Source organism: Salmo trutta, chromosome 9 (assembly GCF_901001165.1).
Source record: "Salmo trutta chromosome 9, fSalTru1.1, whole genome shotgun sequence".
Taxonomy (NCBI): Eukaryota; Metazoa; Chordata; class Actinopteri; order Salmoniformes; family Salmonidae; genus Salmo; species Salmo trutta.
In genome coordinates this window covers 41,875,519-41,899,006 of record NC_042965.1, presented here as the reverse complement: position 1 = coordinate 41,899,006, position 23,488 = coordinate 41,875,519, and the positions used below count along the sequence as shown (strand labels likewise).

The window sequence follows — 23,488 nt, the reverse complement described above, 5'->3', positions numbered from 1 at the left end:
GTAGAGTCCAGTGAGTGTGTGGGTAGAGTCCAGTGAGTGTATGGGTAGAGTCCAGTGAGTGTGTGGGTAGAGTCCAGTGAGTGTGTGGGTAGAGTCCAGTGAGTGTGTGGGTAGAGTCCAGTGAGTGTGTGGGTAGAGTCCAGTGAGTGTGTGGGTGGAGTCCAGTCAGTGTGGGTAGAGTCCAGTGAGTGTGTGGGTAGAGTCCAGTGAGTGTATGGGTAGAGTCCAGTGAGTGTGTGGGTAGAGTCCAGTGAGTGTGTGGGTAGAGTCCAGTGAGTGTATGGGTAGAGTCCAGTGAGTGTGTGGGTAGAGTCCAGTGAGTGTGTGGGTAGAGTCCAGTGAGTGTGTGGGTAGAGTCCAGTGAGTGTGTGGGTAGAGTCCAGTGAGTGTGTGGGTAGAGTCCAGTGAGTGTATGGGTAGAGTCCAGTGAGTGTGTGGGTAGAGTCCAGTGAGTGTGTGGGTAGAGTCCAGTGAGTGTGTGGGTAGAGTCCAGTGAGTGTGTGGGTAGAGTCCAGTGAGTGTGTGGGTGGAGTCCAGTCAGTGTGGGTAGAGTCCAGTGAGTGTGTGGGTAGAGTCCAGTGAGTGTGTGGGTAGAGTCCAGTGAGTGTGTGGGTAGAGTCCAGTGAGTGTGTGGGTAGAGTCCAGTGAGTGTGTGGGTAGAGTCCAGTGAGTGTGTGGGTAGAGTCCAGTGAGTGTGTGGGTAGAGTCCAGTGAGTGTGTGGGTGGAGTCCAGTCAGTGTGGGTAGAGTCCTTTGAGTGTGTGGGTAGAGTCCAGTGAGTGTGTGGGTAGAGTCCAGTGAGTGTGTGGGTAGAGTCCAGTGAGTGTGTATAGAGCACCGCAAGAATGTTAGTGCAAAAATAAGGTGGCCAATGCAAATAGTCCGGGTGGCCATTTTATTAACTGTTCAGCAGTCTTATGGCTTGGGGCTGTTAAGGAGCCTTTTGGTCCTAGACTTGGTGCTCCGGTACTGCTTGCCGTGCGTGTGGTAGCAGAGAAAACAGTCCATGACTTGGGTGGCTGGAGTCTTAGACTATTTAGAAGTTTGAGAGCTGTGGGCTTTCTCTGCCCGACATATTATATGCTATATGTGTGCAGCGCGCATGTGATAAATAATCTACGTAACGAACAAACAGTTTTGGGAATCCATCTGTTTTAAAAAAACAAAAACAATTACATAACCTAGATTAAAAATAGCATTATTACAATATTTCTTTTCACTGGCCCAAGCGGGCCACTGACGGGGATGATCGACTGGCCTGGAGGGTTTCCAGCGGGCAGCCCTGTTTGTCGAGCTCTGCTGACACGTTAGTATTTTCTTGCGTATGTTAATGTTCTGAAGAGCATGAGAAAAAATTTAAACATTACAATTCTTTAAAATATATTTTTCATTTAATTGTCAGGTTGTAAAATTTCAAATATTCAGAGAAAAGCTTAAGAAAATAGTAAATGGACTAAAATAAAGTATACCATATGGGCCCATCTTCTTGATCTAGAATGGCTCAGTTTTTGCAGGTGCCTTTGGCAGTGCTCTCCTTTGCAGTACTCTTCGCCGCAGTGCTTTTTGCCGCAGTGCTCTCCTTTGCAGTGCTCTTCGCCGCAGTGCTCTCTTTTGCAGTGCTCTTTGCCGCAGTGCTCTTTGCCGCAGTGCTCTTTGCCGCAGTGCTCTTTGCCACAGTGCTCTCCTTTGCAGTTCTCTTTGCCGCAGTGCTCTCCTTTGCAGTGCTCTTTGCCGCAGTGCTCTTTGCCGCAGTGCTCTTTGCCGCAGTGCTCTTTGCCGCAGTGCTCTTTGCCGCAGTGCTCTTTGCCGCAGTGCTCTTTGCCGCAGTGTTCTCCTTTGCAGTGCTCTTTGCCACAGTGTTCTCCTTTGCAGTGCTCTTCGCCGCAGTGCTCTCCTTTGCAGTGCTCTTCGCCGCAGTGCTCTCCTTTGCAGTGCTCTTCGCCGCAGTGCTCTCCTTTGCAGTGCTCTTCGCCGCAGTGCTCTCCTTTGCAGTGCTCTCCTTTGCAGTGCTCACCTTTGTTGTGCCGTTTTCCGCTGGCAAGAGAGTTGTATATGAGCAAATTTATGAATATGTCAACAAACAAAATCTGATGCATGATTTTTCTGTCAGTTTAGAAAAACATACACCACTGATTCATGTCTACTTTACTTGACTGACTTCATAAAGATAGAGATTGATGAGGGAAATCTCTGTAGAATGGTACTGCTTGACCTACAGAAGGCCTTTGATACAGCTAACCACTGTCTCCTAATCTCCAAACTGGAGGCACTGGGGTTAAGCAGTATCCCTTTAGGCTGGGTAAAGTCCTACTTGTCAGGTAGGGAGCCAGTGGTGGAGGAGATAATAAGCTATTTCTGTACAAACTGATCATTATTTTTGGGTCCAGACCTACACTACCGGTCAAAAGTTTTAGAACACCTACTCATTCAAGGGTTTTTCTTCATTTTAAATATTATCTACATTGTAGAATAATAGTGAAGACATCAACACTATGAAATAACACATATGGATTCATGTAGTAACCAAAAAAAGTGTTGAAGAAAATCAAAATATATTATATATTTGAGATTATTCAAATAGCTACCCTTTTCCGTGATGATAACTTTGCACACTCTTGGCATTATCTCAACCAGCTTCACCTGGAATGCTTTTCCAACAGTCTTGAAGGAGTTCCCACTGAGCACTTGTTAGCTGCTTTTCCTTAACTCTGTGGTCTGACTCATCCCAAACCATCTCAATTTGTTTGAGGTCGGGGGATTGTGGAGGCCAGGTCATCTGATGCAGCACTTCATCATGCTCCTTGGTAAAATAGCCCTTATACAGCCTGGAGGTGTGTTGGGTCATTGTCCTGTTGAAAAACAAATGATGGCGTATCGCTGCAGAATGCTGTGGTAGCCATGCTGGTTAAGTGTCAGACAGTGTCACAGACAGTGTCACCATCAAACCACCCCCACACCATAACACTTCCTCCTCCATGCTTTACAGTGGGAAATACACATGCGGAGATCATCCGTTCACCCACACAAGTTAACTACACATGGTTGATGATGTTACTAGGTTAACTAGCTTGGCCTGCGTTGCATATAATCAATGCGGTGCCTGTTAATTTATCATCGAATCACAGCCTACTTCGCCAAACGGGTGATGTTTTAACAAAAGCGCATTCGTGAAAAAAGCACAATCGTTCCACGAATGTACCTAACCATAAACATCAATGCCTTTCTTTGAATCAATACACAGAAGTATATATTTTTTAAACCTGCATATTTAGTTAAAAGAAATTCATGTTAGCAGGCAATATTAACTATGGAAACTATGTCACTTCTCTTGCGTTCATTGCACGCAGAGTCAGGGTATATGCAACAGTTTGGGCTGCCTGGCTCGTTGCGAACTAATTTGCAAGGATTTTACATAATTCTTTTATTTAGATATTTCACTTTTATTTAACCAGGTACGCTAGTTGAGAACAAGTTCTCATTTACAACTGCGCCCTGGCCAAGATAAAGCAAAGCAGTTCGACACACACAACAACACAGAGTTACACATTTTCAAGAAGGCACACCTTAATTGAAACGCATTCCAGGTGGCTACCTCATGAAGCTGGTTGAGAAAAGAGTGTGCAAAGCTGTCATCCAGGCAAAGGATGGCATTTTATATAACACTTTTTTTGTTTAGTACATGATTCCATATGTGTTATTTCATAGTTTTGATGTCTTTCATATTATTCTACAATGTAGAAAATAGTAAAAAATAAAATAAAAACCCTTGAATGAGTAGGTGTTCGAAAACTTTTGACCGGTAGTGTAAATTGTGTAGGTCCTCTGAAATCAGAGTGGAGTTAGGGGTTGAGGTGCTGACTACCAAAACCTCTGTTAGCTATCTGAGGCTTAGGTGTCCCAGATTAGACTGGGTTTGGTTTACAGGAGTATTTATGGTTCTGCAGGCCAGATATCTAACCGATTACTTTCCCCATGTTAGGGATGCACACAATCACAGCACCAGATCAGGTGTTGCTAATATGTGCTTATACAGGTTCAGGAGTAATGCTGGGAAAGATACTGTCTTGTATACAGGAGCCTCAGAGTGGAATGAGTTGCCAACGTCCTCTCCGGGCAGCTTTAAAAATAAAGCAAAAAACAGTTTGATGTCTTCTGGGCTAATTTGAATGTACCTTACGCTGTAACTGAAAATATGAGATAGATGTTCTTCTTTGTTTTTATGTTTTATTATCTCTCTGTCATACTGTGTTCAACCTTGTTGGATCTTGTTCTTCTTCTTTGTTTTTATATTTTATTATCTCTCTGTCATACTGTGTTCAACAGTGTTGGATCTTGCCTAGTGTGGCTCAGTTGGTAGAGCATGGTGTTTGCAACACCAGGGTTGTGGGTTCGATTACCATGGGGGACCAGTACGGGAAAACATTTTTTTTTAATGAAATGTATGCATTCACTACTGTAAGTCGCTCTGGATAAGAGCGTCTGCTAAATGACTAAAATGTTAATGTAGTCATCTTGTTTCAGGAGGACCACAATGGAAATAAGTCCCAGACTTTATTGTGTGTTATCCTTAATGATTTAACTCATGTGCATGTATGGCTTTTCAAGTTGTGTGCTTGTTTCTAAAAATGCTCAAATGAATAAACTAAACTATACTAACTTACCCCTTTGCAGTGGTCTTGTTATCATTTTAATTTAAGCCTGTAACAAAAACAACAATATTTCCTGGCAGCCATACAGAGCCTATAGAGACTCTACACCCCCGTGTAGGAAAATGGGATTAAAATGGATTTAATTGTCATTTGTTTGTCAACTATCTACAAAAAAATACTCTGTAATGTCAAAGTGAAAAAAATATATATCTTTTTTTTTAGATTAAGGAGAAATAAAACACTAATATACCTTGATTAGATCAGGATTCATCCTCCTGATTCAATACATGTTAGAAACACCTCTGGCAGCGACTACAGCTGTGAGTCTTCTTGGGTAAGTCTCATGAGCTTTGCACACTTGTATTGTGCAATATTTGCCCATTATTATTTTCAAAATTCTTCAAGCTCTGCCAAGGGGTTGAGGATCATGGCTAGATAGCAATGTTCAAGTCTTGTCATAGATTTTCAAGCAGATTTAAGTCAAAACTTGGCCAATCAGGAACGTTCACTATCTTCTTGGTAAGCAACTCCAGTGTAGATTTGACTTTGTGTTGTAAGTTATTGTCCTGCTGAAAGGTCAATTCATCCCCCAGTGTCTGGTGTAAAGCAGACTGAAGCAGGTTTTACTCCAGGATTTTTCCTGCGCTCCTTCCATATTTTAGTTATTTAATAGTAAAAAAAAATATATATATATATATTTTTATTTTCACTTTGACATTATGGAGTATTTTGTGTAGAAGATCAATGACAGAACATTACAATTAAATATATTTCAATCCCACTTTGTAACGCAACAAAATGTAAAGAAAAGTTCAAGGGGGTGTTGACTTTCTACAGGCACTGTATGTTTAACAATTAGCGACATTACACGTAACTATACTGAACAAAAATATAAAGGCAACAATTTCAACCATTTTTACTGAGTTACAGTTCATATAAGGAAAATCAGTCAATTGAAATAAATTCATTAGGCCCTAATCTATGGATTTCACATGACTGGGCAGGGACGCAGCCTTGGGTGGGCATAGACCCACCAACTTAGGTCAATCAGAATTAGTTAAAGATTGAAACTGAGGAGTATTTCTTCAGCTGTCCGGGTGTCTGGTCTCAGACAATCCCGCAGGTGAAGAATCCGGATGTGGAGGTCCTGGGCTGCCGTGGTTACATGTAGTCTGAGGTTGTGAGGCCTGTTGAACGTACTGCCAAATTATCTAAAACGGTGTTGGTGGAGGCTTATGGTAGAGAAATTAACATTCAATTATTTTAGAGTGGCCCTTTATTGTCCCCAGCACAAGGTGCACCTGTGTAACGATCATGCTGTTTAATCAGCTTCTTGATATACCACACCTGTCAGGTGGATGGATTATCTTGGCAAAAGACAAATACTCACTAACAATGATGTAAACAAATTTGTCAACAACATTTGAGAGAAATAAGCTTTTTGTGCGTATGGAACTTTTCTGGGATATTTTATTTCAGCTCATAAAACATGGGACAAACACTGTACATATTGTGTTTATATTTTTGTTCAGTATAGTTGTAAATATCAGGTTTCTCCTCAAAGTTATGATGGTAATTATTTACAATATGTTCACTTGACCGATATTCTCCTGTAGTCTGGTCCAAAATTATTGGCACCCTTGATAAAGACGATAAAAAAATACTTTATAAAATAAATAATACAAATACTGAGCGCCAAAAAAAAAAAGGAAAATCATATTTTGTTATACTAATACAATTTCTCAGAGAAAGACATTTTGTTTAACAAGTAATAAAACATGTTCTTAAAAAAATAGGGGGTTAATATTATTGGCACCCTGTTTTCAATACCCCACCTTGTGAGGAGAACAGCAGTGAGTATTTTTCAAAAATGTTTTATGAGATTCTAGAACACATTGGGAGGGATATTAGACCATTCCTTCATACAGAATCCTACCAGATGTTTTATGAGATTCTAGAACACATTGGGAGGGATATTAGACCATTCCTTCATACAGAATCCTACCAGATGTTTTATGAGATTCTAGAACACATTGGGAGGGATCTTAGACCATTCCTTCATACAGAATCCTACCAGATGTTTTATGAGATTCTAGAACACATTGGGAGGGATATTAGACCATTCCTTCATACAGAATCCTACCAGATGTTTTATGAGATTCTAGAACACATTGGGAGGGATATTAGACCATTCCTTCATACAGAATCCTACCAGATGTTTTATGAGATTCTAGAACACATTGGGAGGGATCTTAGACCATTCCTTCATACAGAATCCTACCAGATGTTTTATGAGATTCTAGAACACATTGGGAGGGATATTAGACCATTCCTTCATACAGAATCCTACCAGATGTTTTATGAGATTCTAGAACACATTGGGAGGGATCTTAGACCATTCCTTCATACAGAATCCTACCAGATGTTTTATGAGATTCTAGAACACATTGGGAGGGATATTAGACCATTCCTTCATACAGAATCCTACCAGATGTTTTATGAGATTCTAGAACACATTGGGAGGGATCTTAGACCATTCCTTCATACAGAATCCTACCAGATGTTTTATGAGATTCTAGAACACATTGGGAGGGATCTTAGACCATTCCTTCATACAGAATCCTACCAGATGTTTTACGAGATTCTAGAACACATTGGGAGGGATCTTAGACCATTCCTTCATACAGAATCCTACCAGATGTTTTACGAGATTCTAGAACACATTGGGAGGGATCTTAGACCATTCCTTCATACAGAATCCTACCAGATGTTTTATGAGATTCTAGAACACATTGGGAGGGATCTTAGACCATTCCTTTATACAGAATCCAACCAGATATTTTATGAGATTCTAGAACACATTGGGAGGGATATTAGACCATTCCTTCATACAGAATCCGACCAGATGTTTTATGAGATTCTAGAACACATTGGGAGGGATCTTAGACCATTCCTTCATACAGAATCCTACCAGATGTTTTACGAGATTCTAGAACACATTTGGAGGGATCTTAGACCATTCTTCAATACAGAATCTTTTCAGATCCTTGATATAGTCTGTGTTTATGGATGTCCCCTTAAAATTCAAACCAAAGATTTTCAATGAGGTTCAAGTCTGGAGACTGAGATGGCCATTGCAATGTGTTGATTATGTAGTCAATTAACCATTTCTTTATGGATTTTAAATGTGTGCTTGGGGTTATTGCCTTGCTGGAAGATCCACATGTGGCCAAGTTTCAGCCTCCTGGCAGAGGCAACCAGGTTTTTGACAAAAAATGTCCTGGTACTGGGTAAAGTTCATGATGTTGTTGACCTTAATAAGGGGTCCCAGGACCAGTGGAAGCAAAATAGACCTCAAAGATCTCTGACTCTGTGGTCACTAGAGATCCCATGGCACTTATTGTAAGAGTAGGGGTGTTAACCCCGGTGTCCTGGCTAAATTCCCAATCTGGCCCTCTTACCATCACGGTCACCTAATCATCCCCAGCTTCCAATTGGCTCATTCATCTCCCCTGTAACTATTCCCCAGGCTGTAAATGAGAATATGTTCTCAGTCAACCTACCAGGTAAAATAAGGGTTAAATAAAAATAAAAATGTGGGTTATCCAAAACTTAATTGATTTATGTTTTTACAACTAAGAAATCATATAAAATAGTATTTGTCACTCCTGCTCCCTTCCACCGGCGCTTGACGTCGCCGGTCCTGGCAACTATGTTACACACACCTGTTTCCCATCGTTACACACACACCTGTTCCCCATCGTTACACACACACACACACCTGTTCCCCATCGTTACACACACACCTGTTCCCCATCGTTACACACACACCTGTTCCCCATCGTTACACACACACACACACCTGTTCCCCATCGTTACACACACCTGTTCCCCATCGTTACACACACACACACCTGTTCCCCATCGTTACACCTGGCATCATTTTCTCCTTGATTACTCCCCCTTTATTTAGCCCTCAGTTGTCATCAGTCATTAGGTGGTATTGTTTTCTCTCACATAACAACCGTGAAATGCTTACTAATGAGCCCTTAAATCAATAATGCAGAGTTGAAAAAAAACTTTGAAAAATATGCTCAATAAACTAAAGGAAAAATAGTAACACAATAACATAACAATAACGAAGCTATATACAGGCGGTACCGGTACAGAGTCAATGTGCGGGGGTACAGGTTAGTCAAGGTAGTTGAGGTAATGTGTACATGTAGGTAGGGGTAAAGTGACAATGGATAGATAATAAAACAGAGTAGCAGCAGCGCATGTGAATGAATGTGTGTGTGTGTGTTGCGTCAATATGCATGTGTGTGTTTTGTGTGTGTGTGTAAGTGTAAGTGTAGTATGTGTGAGTGTGTGGTTAGAGTCCAGTGAGTGTACATTGAGCCTGTGCAAGAGAGTCAGTGCAAAACAATAAGAATAAAATAAGGTTGTCAATGCAAATAGTATGTGTAGCCATGTGATTAATTGTTCAGCAGTCTTATGGCTTTGGGTTAGAAGCTGTAAAGGAGCCTTTTGGTCCCAGACTTGGTATGCTCAACAAGCAGTTGCCATAACAAGCAGTGATGCAACCAGTCAAGATGCTCTCGATGGCGCAGCTGTATAACTTAAGGATCTGAGAGCCCATGCCAAATCTTTTCAGCCTCCTGATAGGGAATAGGCGTTGTTGTGCCCTCCTCACAACTGTGTTGGTGTTTTTGGAGCGTGATATGTCCTTAATAATGTGGACACCAAGAAACTTCACCCGCTCCACTACAGCCCCTGGAGGGCACTACAGCCCTTGGAGGGCACTATGGTGCTGAACGCTGAGCTGTCGTCAATGAACAGCATTCTCAGGTAGTTGCTCCTTTTGTCCAGGTGGGAAAGGGCAGTGTGGAGTGCAATTGAGATTGCGTTATCTGTGGATCTGTTGGGGCGGGTCCAAGGTTTCTGGGATGATGGTGTTGATGTGAGCCATGACCAGCCTTTCAAAGATTTTTCATGGCTACAGATGTGAGTGCTACAGGGCAGTAGTCATTTAGGCAGGTTACCTTGGCATTCTTGGGCACAGGGGTTTTGGTAGTCTGCTTGAAACATGTAGGTATTACAGACTGGGTCAGGGATAGGTTGAAAATGTCAGTGAAGATACTTGCCAGCTCTGATTACACATCCTGGTAATCCATCTGGCCACGCAGCCTTGTGAATGTTAAACTCTTTAAAGTCATTGAGAACAGCTGGTGCTCTTGTGCATGGTTCAGTGTTGCTTGCCTCGAAGCGAACATAGAAGGCATTTAGCTTGCCTGGTAGGCTTGCATCACTGGACAGCTCGCATCTGGGTTTCCCTTTGTAATCCGTTAAAGTTTGCAAGCCTTGCCACATCTGAGAGCTGGTTTAGAAAATTTTGCTCATAGTGCTTTATTTACGCTTTGCCTGTTTGATGTTTCATCGTAGGGCGAAGCGGAATTTGTTATAAGCGCCGGCTTAGTGTCCCACTGCTTGAAAGCGGCAGCTCTAGCCTTTAGCTCAGTGTGTATATTGCCTGTAATCCATGGCTTCTGGCTGGGATATGTACGTACGGTCACTGTGGGGACGACGTCGTCAATTCCCTTATTAAGAAGCCGGTGACTGATGTGGTATACTCCTCAATGCCATCGGATGAATCTCGGAACATATTCCAGTCTGTGCTAGCGAATCATTCCTGTAGCTTAGCATCCGCTTCATCGGACCACTTCTGTATTGAGCGTGTCACTGGTTCTTCCTGTTCGAGTTTTTGCTTGTAAGCAGGAATCAGGAGGATAGAGTTATGGTCAGATTTGCCAAATGGAGGGCGAGAGAGAGCTTTGTGTGGAGTAAAGTTTATCTAGAGTTTATTTTTCTCTAGTTGTACATGTGACATGTTGGTAGAAAATAGGTAAAACAGATTTCAGTTTTCCTGCATTGAAGTCACCGGCCGCTAGGCGTGCCGCCTCTGGATGATAATTTTCTTGTTTGCTTATGGCCTTATACAGCTCGTTGAGTGTGGTCCTAGTGCCAGCATCGGTTTGTGGTGGTAGATAGACAGCTACAAAGAATACATAGTATGGTCTAAAGCTTATCATGAGGTACTCTAACTCAGGCAAGCAAAACCTCAACCTCCGATCTTACTGTTCTGTACTGTATTTCCGATGCACCGAAAACCAAGCTAACTGTATTTTATCCATGTCCTTGTTCAGCCATGACTCGGTGAAACATAGGACATTACTCAATCGATATTATTCAATCACTTCAACAGAATCTGGATGAACCTTAAGCATGTATTATTGAAAAAAAATACTGAAATAAGCTGCAACGCTAAATACGTTAATTGCTAAGTTGTATCAAGGGTTAATTTAATTTCTACGTGATAGCTCAGAACCTATAAGGAAGGAATAGGAAATAGATCTCAAAGAAGAAATTGATCAGAACTATTGGTCACAGATATGGTAAAATGTTCATATTTTCTCCTTCAACCTTAGATATAAATGATTGAAATTCAAGATAATCCATAGGATTTACTACATTCCTGCCAGAAAGTATGTAATGTACCCAGAAATGTCACATCTATGTTGGACATGCAACCCCTGCCCCCCCACACACACAATAAAAGGAACCCTATTGCATATGCTGTGGTCCTGTGACAAACTGACACCATTTTGGGGTAATGTCTGTGCTATCATATCATTGTGTTTATATTCATCCATCTCCACAACTGTCTGTTTGGAAGTGTAAATGTTGGTGATCAATATCGTGTAATTTTTAAGCTAGCTTTAATTGCTGCAACATTTTTTTAAAGCTAGCTTTAATTGCTTCAACATTTTGTTTAAGCTAGCTTTAATTGCTGCAACATTGTTATTAAGCTAGCTTTAATTGCTGCAACATTTTTTAAAAGCTAGCTTTAATTGCTGCAACATTTTGTTTAAGCTAGCTTTTATTGCTGCAACATTTTTTTTTATAGCTGTCAATTGGAAAGCATCATACTCACCGTCAATAAGGAACTGGAGGGCTGATCTATGTAGTTACATTCCATTAGCTCTGAGTTTTATAAAATTAAGCAAAAAAAGGCGTTTGATAAAATCTGGAAACCTTACATTGACCATCTTGAGGAGTGTGACATTTCCCAAAGGACATAATCGTGTTTGAATTTGAAACGTTAAAAGCTATGATCCCTTACTGATGTGACCTGTTAAATCCACTTCAATCAGTGTAGATGAAGGGGAGGAGACAGGTTAAAGAAGGATTTTTATGCCTTGAGACAATTGAGACATGGATTGTGTATGTGTGCCATTCAGAGGGTGAATTGGCAAGATAAAACATGTAAGTGGCTTTGAACACGGTATGGTAGTAGGTGCCAAGCGCACCGGTTTGTGTGTGTCAAAAACTGCAATGTTGCTGGGTTTTTCACGCTCAACAGTTTTCCGTGTGTATCAACATTGGTCCACCACCCAAAGGACATCCAGCCAACTTGACACAACTTTGGAAAGCAATGGCGTCAGCATAGAACTGCATCCCTGTGGAACGCTTTCGACACATTGTAGAGCATGCCCTGACGAATTGTGGCCTCTCTCTCTCTCATATATATATATTTTTTTATTTTTTTTATTTATTAAGAAAATGGTTAATTGACCACAAAATCAGTATTTGGAAATTACCATCTCAGTCTCCGGCCTTGAACCTCATTGAAAACATGTGGTTTGAATTGAAGAGGGCACGTCCTTAAACGCAGAGGAAAAACATCACGGATCTGGAAATATTATCTATGGAGGAATGGTCTAAGGTCCTTCTCAATGTGTTGTCCAATCTCATAAAACATTTAAGAAAAAGGCTCTGTGCCATTATCCTTGCAAGGTGACGTATTGAAAGGTATTGAACAGAGTGCCAATAATTTAATAAACTGTACATACACACGTTAAAGATGCTGCATGTTTCTGTCTATGATCCTGTCCCAGTATAATGTGGCAGTCATGTTCAGCTGGCATTTTCATCATAGGTGTCTATGACCTGCAATTTGTAAATTCTGTATTACCTCCTTTGAGAATGTTTGCCTTTGTCTTCAACTTGCCAGCAAGTGTATTCTGGTGCATGTCCTTCAGGATATTAATTGTGACACCCAGAGCCCCATTCAGTCTGTATTTGTTCACCATCAGCTCCACGGTATTCTCCCTGCTTGTGTCGCGATCCAACTCGCTTCTTTTGATGGGCTCATAGCCACGCCTCTCGTGCTTGATCAGGAGCCACTGGAATCTCTTCATCTCTTCACTCGTCACCTCATCCAGAGTGTTTACCAACACCTGCTCCATTGTTGATGATCACTGCCATGGACAAAAGAATCAGATACCTATATCACCAACTTCCTTTTCATCTGCTGTAAAATAACAATGATCACTGCTGTACTAACAGCCTGAGTAAGGGCTGGAGTAAAAGAGTGAAACTTTATCATGTACCATTGACACCATGTGTATATGGGAGGTAGGTACAGTAGCCCAATGACTGTCAATGTATCTGTCTGTAATAGGGGAAACTCAGGTCCAGAAAGCGCAACAGAAGGTAGGTTACAATAAATCAAGTTTAATACAATACGAATTGTAACAAGGGAACAACAAGCCACATCGGAACAATTAGCTGAAATGTATTTGTATTTATTATGGATCCATTAGTTCCTGCCAAGGCAGCAACTACTCTACCTGGGGTTTATTATGGATCCCAATGCTGACAAGGCAGCAACTACTCTTCCTGGGGTTTATTATGGATCCCAATGCTGACAAGGCAGCAACTACACTTCCTGGGGTTTATTATGGATCCCCATGCTTCCAAGGCAGCAACTACTCTTCCTGGGGTTTATTATGGATCCCCATGCTTCCAAGGCAGCAACTACTCTTCCTGGGGTTTATTATGGATCCCCATGCTGACAAGGCAGCAACTACTCTTCCTGGGGTTTATTATGGATCCCAATGCTTCCAAGGCAGCAACTACTCTACCTGGGGTGTATTATGGATCCCCATTAGTTCCTGCCAAGGCAGCAACTACTCTTCCTGGGGTCCAGCAAAATTAAGGCAGTTATACATTTAAAAAAACTTTACAATACAGTCACAACAGATTTCAGATATTAAGTGTGTGCCCTCTGCTGGCGGAAATCAACAACACACAGAGGTGCGGAAGGCTGCCCAAATTAGGCATCAGGGGTACTCTGACGCATTGCTCTATTGCGCTCTGGACACCGCATCTAAGCGATGGTTTTTGATGACAGCAGTGCATTGAGGAATACAAATTAAATCAACGCAATTAGTCCGACCGAGAAGTTGTGAAGACGGCCATGTTGGCGTGGTATTAGGGTTGGCCTATGCTTCAGGAACAGCTCGCATTACAACACTAACTTTTTACTCAAAGTTAGCAGGCTATGTTAATTATAGTTCATGAAATACAAGTTAGACTAGATATGAGTTTTTATACCGTTATTTAAAGCTAGAATCCTAGGAAGGTGTAACATTTTGTTATCTGCATCTTATGGGACCGTGGTTGTTGTGGATGGCTGCTGACAAACGTATATGCATATTTTAACCCAATAATGGGTGAATTGAAGAAGTTTAAGCTGCCTATCAATCATTGTCATTGCGACCAGTGGACAGCCAGTGAAAAATGTGCTCTTGCAACATCTGCATACTACGGATCGAAGCATATGGAATAAAAGTTTGAGGGAGTTCCTCCTTTCTAAACTCCTCCGTGGTATTGTGCGCCATAATGTCAACAACTAGTTTAATTTAAGAAGACCACGAGTGGGGCTTTTATTGCTCAATCTAATTTGTGCTGATAAAAAATTGAATAAAAAAATCCATTGGCCTAACTGACATGTTGAAACTTGGACACTTTTGATAAACTTAAAGGGGCAATCTGTAGATTCTGCGTTCAATTGTGTATTATATGTATATATAAACCCATTGATTCTTGAAGAATATAAATTATAAATGTTTCATGAGCTTAGTTCAACTGTCGTATCCCATCAGAACCCAAAATATAAGCTTGTTTTACTCCAATGTTTGTAAACATTGTAAATGTAAACAACTGTTGTATAGCCTCAAAACATGGTTAAAACTACAATTTTGATATCGTGGATGGTCAGTCCTTGCATCCATAGTTCTCTCACATCACTGTGGAGGAATTATGGCCCACTCTTCCATGCAGAACTGCGACATTTATGGGTTTCGAAGCATTCACTGCTCATTTCAAGTTCTGCCACAACATCTCAATTAGAATTTGGTCTGTACTTTGACTAGGCCACTCCTTGCTTTTTAGCCATTTTCATGTAGACTTGATTAGCTGCTGCCAAGCCATTCTTCCTGGGGTCCAAATACATTAACCTCTACAGGATCAAATGATCAGTTTGAGGCACCAACCTCATGCTGTGAAAAAAGGTGAAAAAATGGTCTATCAACAATGACAATCCACCGGGATCTGACAACTTGGATGGAAAATTACTGAGGATAATACCGGATGATATTGCCACTCCTATTTGCCATATCTTTGAAATCTAAGCCTACTAGAAAGTGTGGGCCCTCAGGCCTGGAGGGAAGCTAAAGTAATCCCGCTACCTAAGAAGCGCAGCATTTACACAAATGGCTGATGATTGGCTGAGAGAAATTGATGATAAAAAGATTTTGGGTGCTATTTTGTTACACTTCAGTGCAGCTTTTGACATTATCGATCATAGTCTGCTGATGGAAAAACATGTGTTATGGCTTTATACCCCCTTCTATATTGTGGATAAAGAGTTACCTGTCTAACAGAACACATACAGTTGAAGTCGGATGTTTACATACACTTAAGTTGGAGTCATTAAAACTCGTTTTTCAACCACTCCACAAATTTCTTGTTAACAAACTATAGTTTTTGCAAGTCGGTTAGGACATCTACTTTGTGCATGACACAAGTAATTTTTCCAACAATTGTTTACAGACAGATTATTTCACTTAATCACAATTCCAGTGGGTCAGAAGTTTACATACACTAAGTTGACTGTGGCTTTAAACAGCTTGGATAATTCCAGAAAATGATGTCATGGCTTTAGAAGCTTCTGATAGGATAATTAACATCATTTGAGTCAATTGGAGGTGTACCTGTGGATGTATTTCAAGGCCTATCTTCAAACTCAGTGCCTCTTTGCTTGACATCATGGGAAAATCTAAAGAAATCATACAAAAATTGTAGACCTCCACAAGTCTGGTTCATCCTTGGGAGCAATTTCCAAACGCCTGAAGGTACCACTTTCATCTATACAGTCAATAGTGCGCGAGTATAAACACCATGGCACCAGGCAGCCGTCATACTGCTCAGGAAGGAGACGCGTTCTGTCTCCTAGAGATGAACGTACAATGCTACTCTCTTCGTTCGCAGGACTTTATCCTGCTAACTGTTCCAAATGTCCGAACTGAATTTGGTAAAAGCGCTTTTATGTACTCTGCGCCATCGTCTTGGAACGCCTTACAAAATACTTTTAAACTGGAAGAACTTGTCCCGATTGGTATTTTTAAATCACTGATGAATGATCTTGAGACTGATTCCCTTACATGTCAATGTTTTTAATTTGCTGTTTTTAATTTTGTTATACTCTTGTGAATTCTAGGGTTTTTACTAGATTACTTGTAGTTTTTCATGTTGTTTGTCTGTAATTTTTGTAATGACTTGGCGCTGCCTATCTTGGCCAGGATGCTCTTGAAAAAGAGATTTTAAATCTCAATGAGCCCTTCCAGGTTAAATAAATAAATAAATAAAATTAAACATTGGTGCGAAAAGTGCAAATCAATCCCGAACAACAGCAAAGGACCTTGTGAAGACGCTGGAGGTAACAGGTACAAAGTATCTATATCGACATAATCTGAAAGGCCGCTCAGCAAGGAAGAAGCCACTGCTCCAAAACCGCCATAAAAAAGCCAGACTACGGTTTCCAACTGCACATGGGGACAAAGATCGTACTTTTTGGAGAAATGTCCTCTGGTCTGATGAAACAAAAATAGAACTGTTTGGCCATAATGACCATCATTATGTTTGGAAGAAAAAGGGCGGAGGCTTACAAGCCGAAGAACACCATCCCAACCGTGAAGCACGGGGGTGGCAGCATCATGTTATGGGGTGCTTCGCTGCAGGAGGGACTGGTGCACTTCACAAAATAGATGGCATCATGAAGACAGAAAATGATGTAGATATATTGAAGCAACATCTCAAGACAACAGTCAGGATTTTAAAGCTTGGTCGCAAATGGGTCTTCCAAATGGACAATGACCCCAAGCATACTTCCAAAGTTGTGGCAAAATGGCTTAAGAACAACAAAGTCAAGGTATTGCAGTGGCCATCACAAAGCCCTGACCTCAGTCCTATAGAAAATTTGTGGGTAGAATTGAAAAAGCGTGTGTGAGCAAGGAGGCCTACAAACTTGACTCAGTTACACCAGCTCTATCAGGAGGAATGGGCCAAAATTCACCCAACTTATTGTGGGAAGCTTGTGGAAGGCTACCCGAAACGTTTGACCCAAGTTAAACAATTTAAAGGCAATGCTACCAAATACTAATTGAGTGTATGTAAACTTCTGACCCACTGGGAATGTGATGAAAGAAATAAAAGCTGAAATAAATAATTCTCTCAACAATTATTCTGACATTTTACATTCTTAAAATAAAGTGGTGATCCTAACTGACCTAAGACAGGGAATGTTTACTAGGATTAAATGTCAGGAATTGTGAAAAACTGAGTTTAAATGTATTTGGCTAAGGTGTATGTAAACTTCCCACTTCAACTCTAGGGTGTTCTTTAATGGAAGCCTCTCCAACATAATCCAGGTGGAATCAGGAATTCCCCAGTGCAGCTGTCTAGGCCACTTACTTTTTTTTTCAATCTTTACTAATGAATTGCCACAAGCTTTGAGTAAAGCCAGTGTATACAGATGACTCAACACGATACACTTCAGCTCCAACAGTGAGTGAAATCAGTGCAACACTTAACAATGAGCTGCAGTTAGTTTTAGAATGGATGGCAAGGAAAAAGTTAGTCCTCAATATATAAAAAAACTAAAAGCATTGGACAAATCATTCACTGAACCCTAAACCTCAACTACATATTGCAATAAATAATGTGGAAATTTAGTAAATTGAGGTGACTATACTGCTTGGAGTAACCCTGGATTGTAAACTGTCATGGTCAAAACATATTGATACAACAATAGCTAAGATGGGGAGAAGTCTGTCCATAATAAAGCGCTGCTCTGCTTTTTTAACAACACTAGCAACAGGCCCTAGTTTTGTCGCACCTGGCAACTCTGCGGTCCAACTCATCCCAAACCATCTCAATTGGGATGAGGTCGGGTGATTGTGGAGGCCAGGTCATCTGATGCAGCACTCCATCACTCTCCTTCTTGGTCAAATAGCCCTTACACAGCCTGGAAGTGTGTTGGGTCATTGTCCTGTTGAAAAACAAATGATGGTCCCACTAAGCACAAACCAGATGGGATGGCGTATCGCTGCAGAATGCTGTGGTAGCCATGCCGGTTAAGCGTGCCTTGAATTCTAAATAAATCAACAGCAAAGCACCCCCACATCATCGCACCTCCTCCTCCATGCCTCAAGGTGGGAACCACACATGCGGAGATCATCCGTTCACATACTCTGCGTCTCACGAAGACGCGGCGGTTGGAACCAAAAATCTAAAATTGGGACTCATCAGACCAAAGGACAGATTTCCACCGGTCTAATGTCCATTGCTTGTGTTTCTTGGCCCAAACAAATCTCTTCTTCTTGGTGTCCTTTAGTAGTCGTTTCTTTGCAGCAATTTGACCATGAAGGCCTGACTCACGCAGTCTCCTCTGAACAGTTGATGTTGAGATGTGTCTGTTACTTGAACTCTGTGAAACATTTATTTGGGCTGCAATTTCTGAGGCTGATAACCTCGAATGAACTTATCCTCTGCAGCAGAGTTAACTCTGGGTCTTCCTTTCTTGTGGCGGTCCTCATGAGAGCCAGTTTAATCATAACGCTTACAACTGCACTTGAAGAAACTTTGAAAGTTCAAACATTTTCCAGATTGAATGACCTTCATGTCTTAAAGTAATGATGGACTGTTGTTTCTCTTTGCTTATTTGAGTTGTTCTTGCCTTAATATGGACTTGGTCATTTACCAAATAGGGCTATCTTCTTTATACCACCCCTACCTTGTCACAACACAACTGATTGGCTCAAACACATTAAGATGGAAAGAAATTTAACAAGGCACACCTGCTAATTGAAATGCATTCCAGGTGACTACCTCATGAAGCTGGTTGAGAGAATGCCAAGAGTGTGCAAAGCTTTCATAGAGGCATAGGGTGGCTACTTTGAAGAATCTCCAATATAAAATATATTTTGATTTGTTGAACACTTTTTTGGTTACTATATAATTCCATATGTGTTATTTCATAGTTTTGATGTCTTCACTATTATTCTACAATGTAAAGAAAAACCCTTGAATGAGTAGCTGTGTCCAAACTTGTGACTGGTACTGTATATATTTAGAATAGTTTCCAAATGCACTATATATATAGTATTAATGCACTATATATAGTATAAATGCACTATATATAGTATAAATGCACTATATATATTGCATATATATATATAGTGCATTTATACTATATATACTATATATATAGTGCATTTGGAAAGTATTCAGACACCTTCACTTTTCCACATTTTGTTACAATACACTATTATTCTAAAATGGATTAAAATGCTTATTTTCCCTCATCAATCTACACACGCAAAAACAGGTTTTTAGACATTTTTGCAAATGTATGAAATATCATATTTACATAAGTATTCAGACCCTTTACTCAGTACTTTGTTGAAGCACCTTTGGCATCGATTACAGGCTCAATTCTTCTTGGGTATGAAGCTACAAGCTTGGCACACCTGTATTTGGTGAGTTTCTCCCATTCTTCTCTGCAGATCCTCTCAAGCTCTGTCAGGTTGGATGGGGAGCATCGCTGCACAGCTATTTCAAGGTCTCTCCAGGGATGTTCGATCAGGTTCAAGTCCGAGCTCTGGCTGGGCCACTCAAGGACATTCAGAGACTTGTCACGAAACCACTCCTGCGTTGTCTTGGCTGTGTTCTTAGGGTCATTGTCCTGTTGGAAGGTGAACCTTCGCCCCAGTCTGAGGTCCTGAGCGCTCTGAAGCAGGTTTTCATCAAGGATCTCCCTGTACTTTGCTCCGTTCATCTTTCCCTCGATCCTGACTAGTCCCCCAGTCCCTGCCGCTGAAAAACATCCCCACAGCATGATGCTGCCACCACCATGCTTCACCTTAGGGATGGTATTGGCCAGGTGATGAGCGGTGCCTGGTATCCTCCAGACGTGACCCTTGGCATTCAGGCCAAAGAGTTCAATCTTGGTTTCATCAGACCAGAGAATCTTGTTTCTCATGGTCTGAGAGCACTTTAGGTGCCTTTTGGCAAACTCCAAGCGGGCTGTCATGTGCCTTTTACTGAGGAGTGGCTTCCGTCTGGCCACTATACCATGATATTTTAAATGTTTTTATTTAACCTTTATTTAACTAGGCAAATATGTCAAGAACAAATTCTTATTTACAATGATGGCCTACCCCGGCCAAACCTTAACCAGTACGACGCTGGGCCAATTTTGTACCGCCCAATGGGACTCCTAATCATGGCCGGTTGTGATACTGCCTGGAATCAAACCAGGGTCTGTAGTGATGCCTCTAGCACTGAGATGCAGTGCCTTAGACCGCTGTGCCACTCGGGAGCTCATAAACGCCTGATTGGTGGAGTGCTGCCAAGATGGTTGTACTTCTGGAAGGTTCTCCCATCTTCACAGAGGAACTCTGGAGCTCTGTCATTTTGGCCAGGTGGCCAGCTCAAGGAAGAGTCTTGGTGTTTCGAAACTTCTTCCATTTAAGAATGATGGAGGCCACTGTGTTTTCAGGGATCTTCAATGCTGCAGAAATGTTTTCGTACCCTTTCCCAGATCTGTGCCTCGACACAATCCTGTCTCTGAGCTCTACGGACAATTCATTCAACCTCAGGGCTTGGTTTTTGCTCTGACATCAATCAAGTTGTCGAAACATCTCAAGGATATTCAACGGAAACATGACGCACCTGAGCTCAATTTCGAGTCTCATAGTGAAGGGTCTGAATACTTATGTTAATAAGGTATTTCTGTTTTCGCTTATTATTATGGGTTATTGTGTGTATATTGATGAGGGACATATTTCACTTAATCCATTTTAGAATAAGGCTGTAACAGTAACAAATTGTGGAAGAGGTTAATTTTGACTTTGCAGCCTGCCCATCTAGTGGAAATCACTCAGTTCTGCCTCAAGGACAAGACTTATCCCAATAAACATCAACCTGCTTAGAGCCATTAGAAGACAAAAAGGAATATTACCAATTGAATGACATCTATTGCAGGATACATCAATGAGTTTATAGCTGGCCATAAATGGATGTTACATTTTACTTCATGAGTTAGTTATGCAGGCTTCTCCTAACCCATTGCTTTCTATAGATAATAATACGATTAGACGATATCTTTACATTGAAAACATGAGTCTGTCAGATTTCCTGTCATTCCAATGAATTTCAAATCAAATTGTATTTGCCACATACACATGGTTAGCAGATGTTAATGCGAATGTAGCGAAATGCTTGCTTGAATTTAATACCCCTTGATCGTCAAGAATAGGACTTGGAAATATATAAATATAGAGTAGCCAAATTGTTTTACCTGAGAATAACCCCAAAACGAATGACTAATTAGACTACTATGTTGTTTACCATTGTGTTGTCATGGAGGACTAATTGGGCTCGTTGCTTCGAGTTGAAATGGAAATGCTGCGCTCATGGAATGGCATGCTTTGAGCACAACAGAAAAATGTAATTTGAACGTGAAAAATGAATGCAATATGCTGCGTTTGCTATAAGCCTATTGTTTCCGTTTTTGTTGGTGACAGTTTGATATCTCGACAATTTGCAGCTCTTTAAGTCTATAAAAAGTGCACGAGTTTGAGAATGTGTCCATTAGGCCTAAGGATTCTTTAATCAGCACGAATTAGATTGAGCAATAAAAGCCCCACTCGTGGTCTTCTTAAATTAAACTATTTTTTCACAGTATGGCGCACAATACCACAGCGGAGTTTATAAGGGAGGAACTCAAACTTTTATTCCATAGGATGGGGTCCGCATAACGCAGCTGCAGCAAGAACGCATGTTTCACTCTATCCACTGGGGCGTATTCATTACGCCGATTCTGTTGCAAAACGTTTATTAAACCGAAGCAAACGAAACGGGGAGGGACCTACCTGAATGTGTCCAATAGAAACTCTCGCTTTGATCTGTTTGCTTCCGTTTGGTTTTTAAAAGAGTAACGGTTTCTGTCAAAAAAAACATTGCTTGATAGACAGCTTAAACTACTTCAATTCAACCATTATTGGGTTAAAATACACATATACATTTGTGAACAGTTAGTAGCAGCAGCGGATCATCAAGGTTGAGGATTTACATGTAACTGATTACGAAAAGACGGTAACTGTAATCCATTACGTTCCCAGCAACAATATAGTAATCAGATTACAGATAGGACTTCTTTTGAAAAACCTTATGATTACTTCTAGGGTAAATGTTTTATTCAGGAAGGGTTTTTGTGAGAGAGAAAAAAGTATTCGACACCTTTCTGTTTTCATGACATTAAAATAAGCATTGAAAAAAGGTGCAAATGTACATTTGTTCCGCCTGAGTGAGTCTGACCACTATGATGACACACCAAATACGTTTGATGGAACGCGGGAAAAGAACAGGAATAGGCGGGAGAACAGGAATAGGCGGGAAAAGAACAGGAATAGGCTTTTGTAGGCTACAATCCACAAACTATGTCTTAGATTCGTGTGACTTTCGACATAAGATGATCCAACTTGAATAAATGCTTGGGCTACAACATTAAATCCACAATGATTCAGTGATAATTCTTCGCAGTGCGCACCGCTTATAAAAAAATGGAAAATAGAAATAGGCCAACATAGGATAATAGTGGATAAGGTTATCCAAGCAACAACAATAACAATAACCTTCGATCAGTAAAAACAAATATAAATACAAAAAAATAAATACAAATAGGCCGAAATGAAACGGAAGAAGGGCACAACGAGAGGATTCAAGTGTGAAAGATATATAGGCTTGCACACAATCGACAGTTCATATCTTTCACATTTTCCTAAAGGTTAGCTGGCCATGTTCATTATAGACCATAAAATACAAGCTCGGTATTAGTCTTCATACCGTTTTTAAAGATTCTAAAAAGCGGAGAGACGGTCGTGTAGCCTGGTGCGCGTCAGCAAAGAACAAACCTCTATGTAATACGTTTAAAAAAAAATGTAATCTGTGTTTTTACTCAATGTATAGCCTAACTAATAGTACACCACGAAATAAGATCGAGTTAGTGCTTTAGTAGGTTTCTTACCTTCAAGAAATGATAACCAGAATGCTGTAGGCTCAACAGCTTTTCTTTGCTTTGGCTCTCATCCGTAATCTATGTAATATAAAGGCATTGAAAGCAGCCACGCCTATCCTGTCTGGGCACATCATCATCTGAAATCAAACTTTATTTATATAGTATATTTCTTACAACAAATGCATTTCAAGGTACTTCACAAGTAAAATAATAGAAGGTGAGAAAGATAAAACACAAAACGGTTCAAAGCATCGACGTGAATACAAACTCAGAGATGATCGTCTAGGGAAGTTACGAATAAAAGTGAATCGCATTCAGCATCAAATGCTTTTTAATAAGCACCGTAACCTAAAGCA

At 40.8% G+C, this 23,488-nt stretch overlaps 1 protein-coding gene across 6 annotated transcripts; it reads right to left on the bottom strand.

Moving 5' to 3' along the window:
• Window positions 1–1,371: 1,371 nt before the first annotated feature.
• LOC115200585 (DNA topoisomerase 1-like) lies at window positions 1,372–23,263 on the bottom strand. 6 transcript variants are annotated; one of them, XM_029763757.1, is made up of 4 exons: window positions 23,142–23,263; window positions 12,681–12,966; window positions 1,579–2,033; window positions 1,372–1,533 (listed from the first exon to the last, which is right to left on the bottom strand). In XM_029763757.1, exons 2-4 carry the CDS (start codon window positions 12,952–12,954, stop codon window positions 1,501–1,503), a joined length of 762 nt encoding a protein of 253 aa, XP_029619617.1. In that variant the 5' UTR covers window positions 12,955–12,966; window positions 23,142–23,263; the 3' UTR covers window positions 1,372–1,500. The 6 variants fall into 6 exon arrangements, with proteins under 6 accessions (XP_029619617.1, XP_029619616.1, XP_029619619.1 ...); XM_029763756.1 differs by having other exon boundaries at window positions 1,372–1,672; window positions 1,703–2,033; XM_029763759.1 differs by having other exon boundaries at window positions 1,372–1,667; window positions 1,713–2,033.
• Window positions 23,264–23,488: the final 225 nt, after the last annotated feature.

Excerpts from the sequence above, each read along its gene's own strand:
- LOC115200585 (XM_029763755.1), bottom strand. The coding sequence starts at position 12,954 with ATGGAGCAGGTGTTGGTAAACACTCTGGATGAGGTGACGAGTGAAGAG. Across the intron at positions 2,034-12,680 it reads GGCAAACATTCTCAAAGGAG|CGGAAAACGGCACAACAAAG; the intron begins GTAATACAGAAT and ends CTCTCTTGCCAG.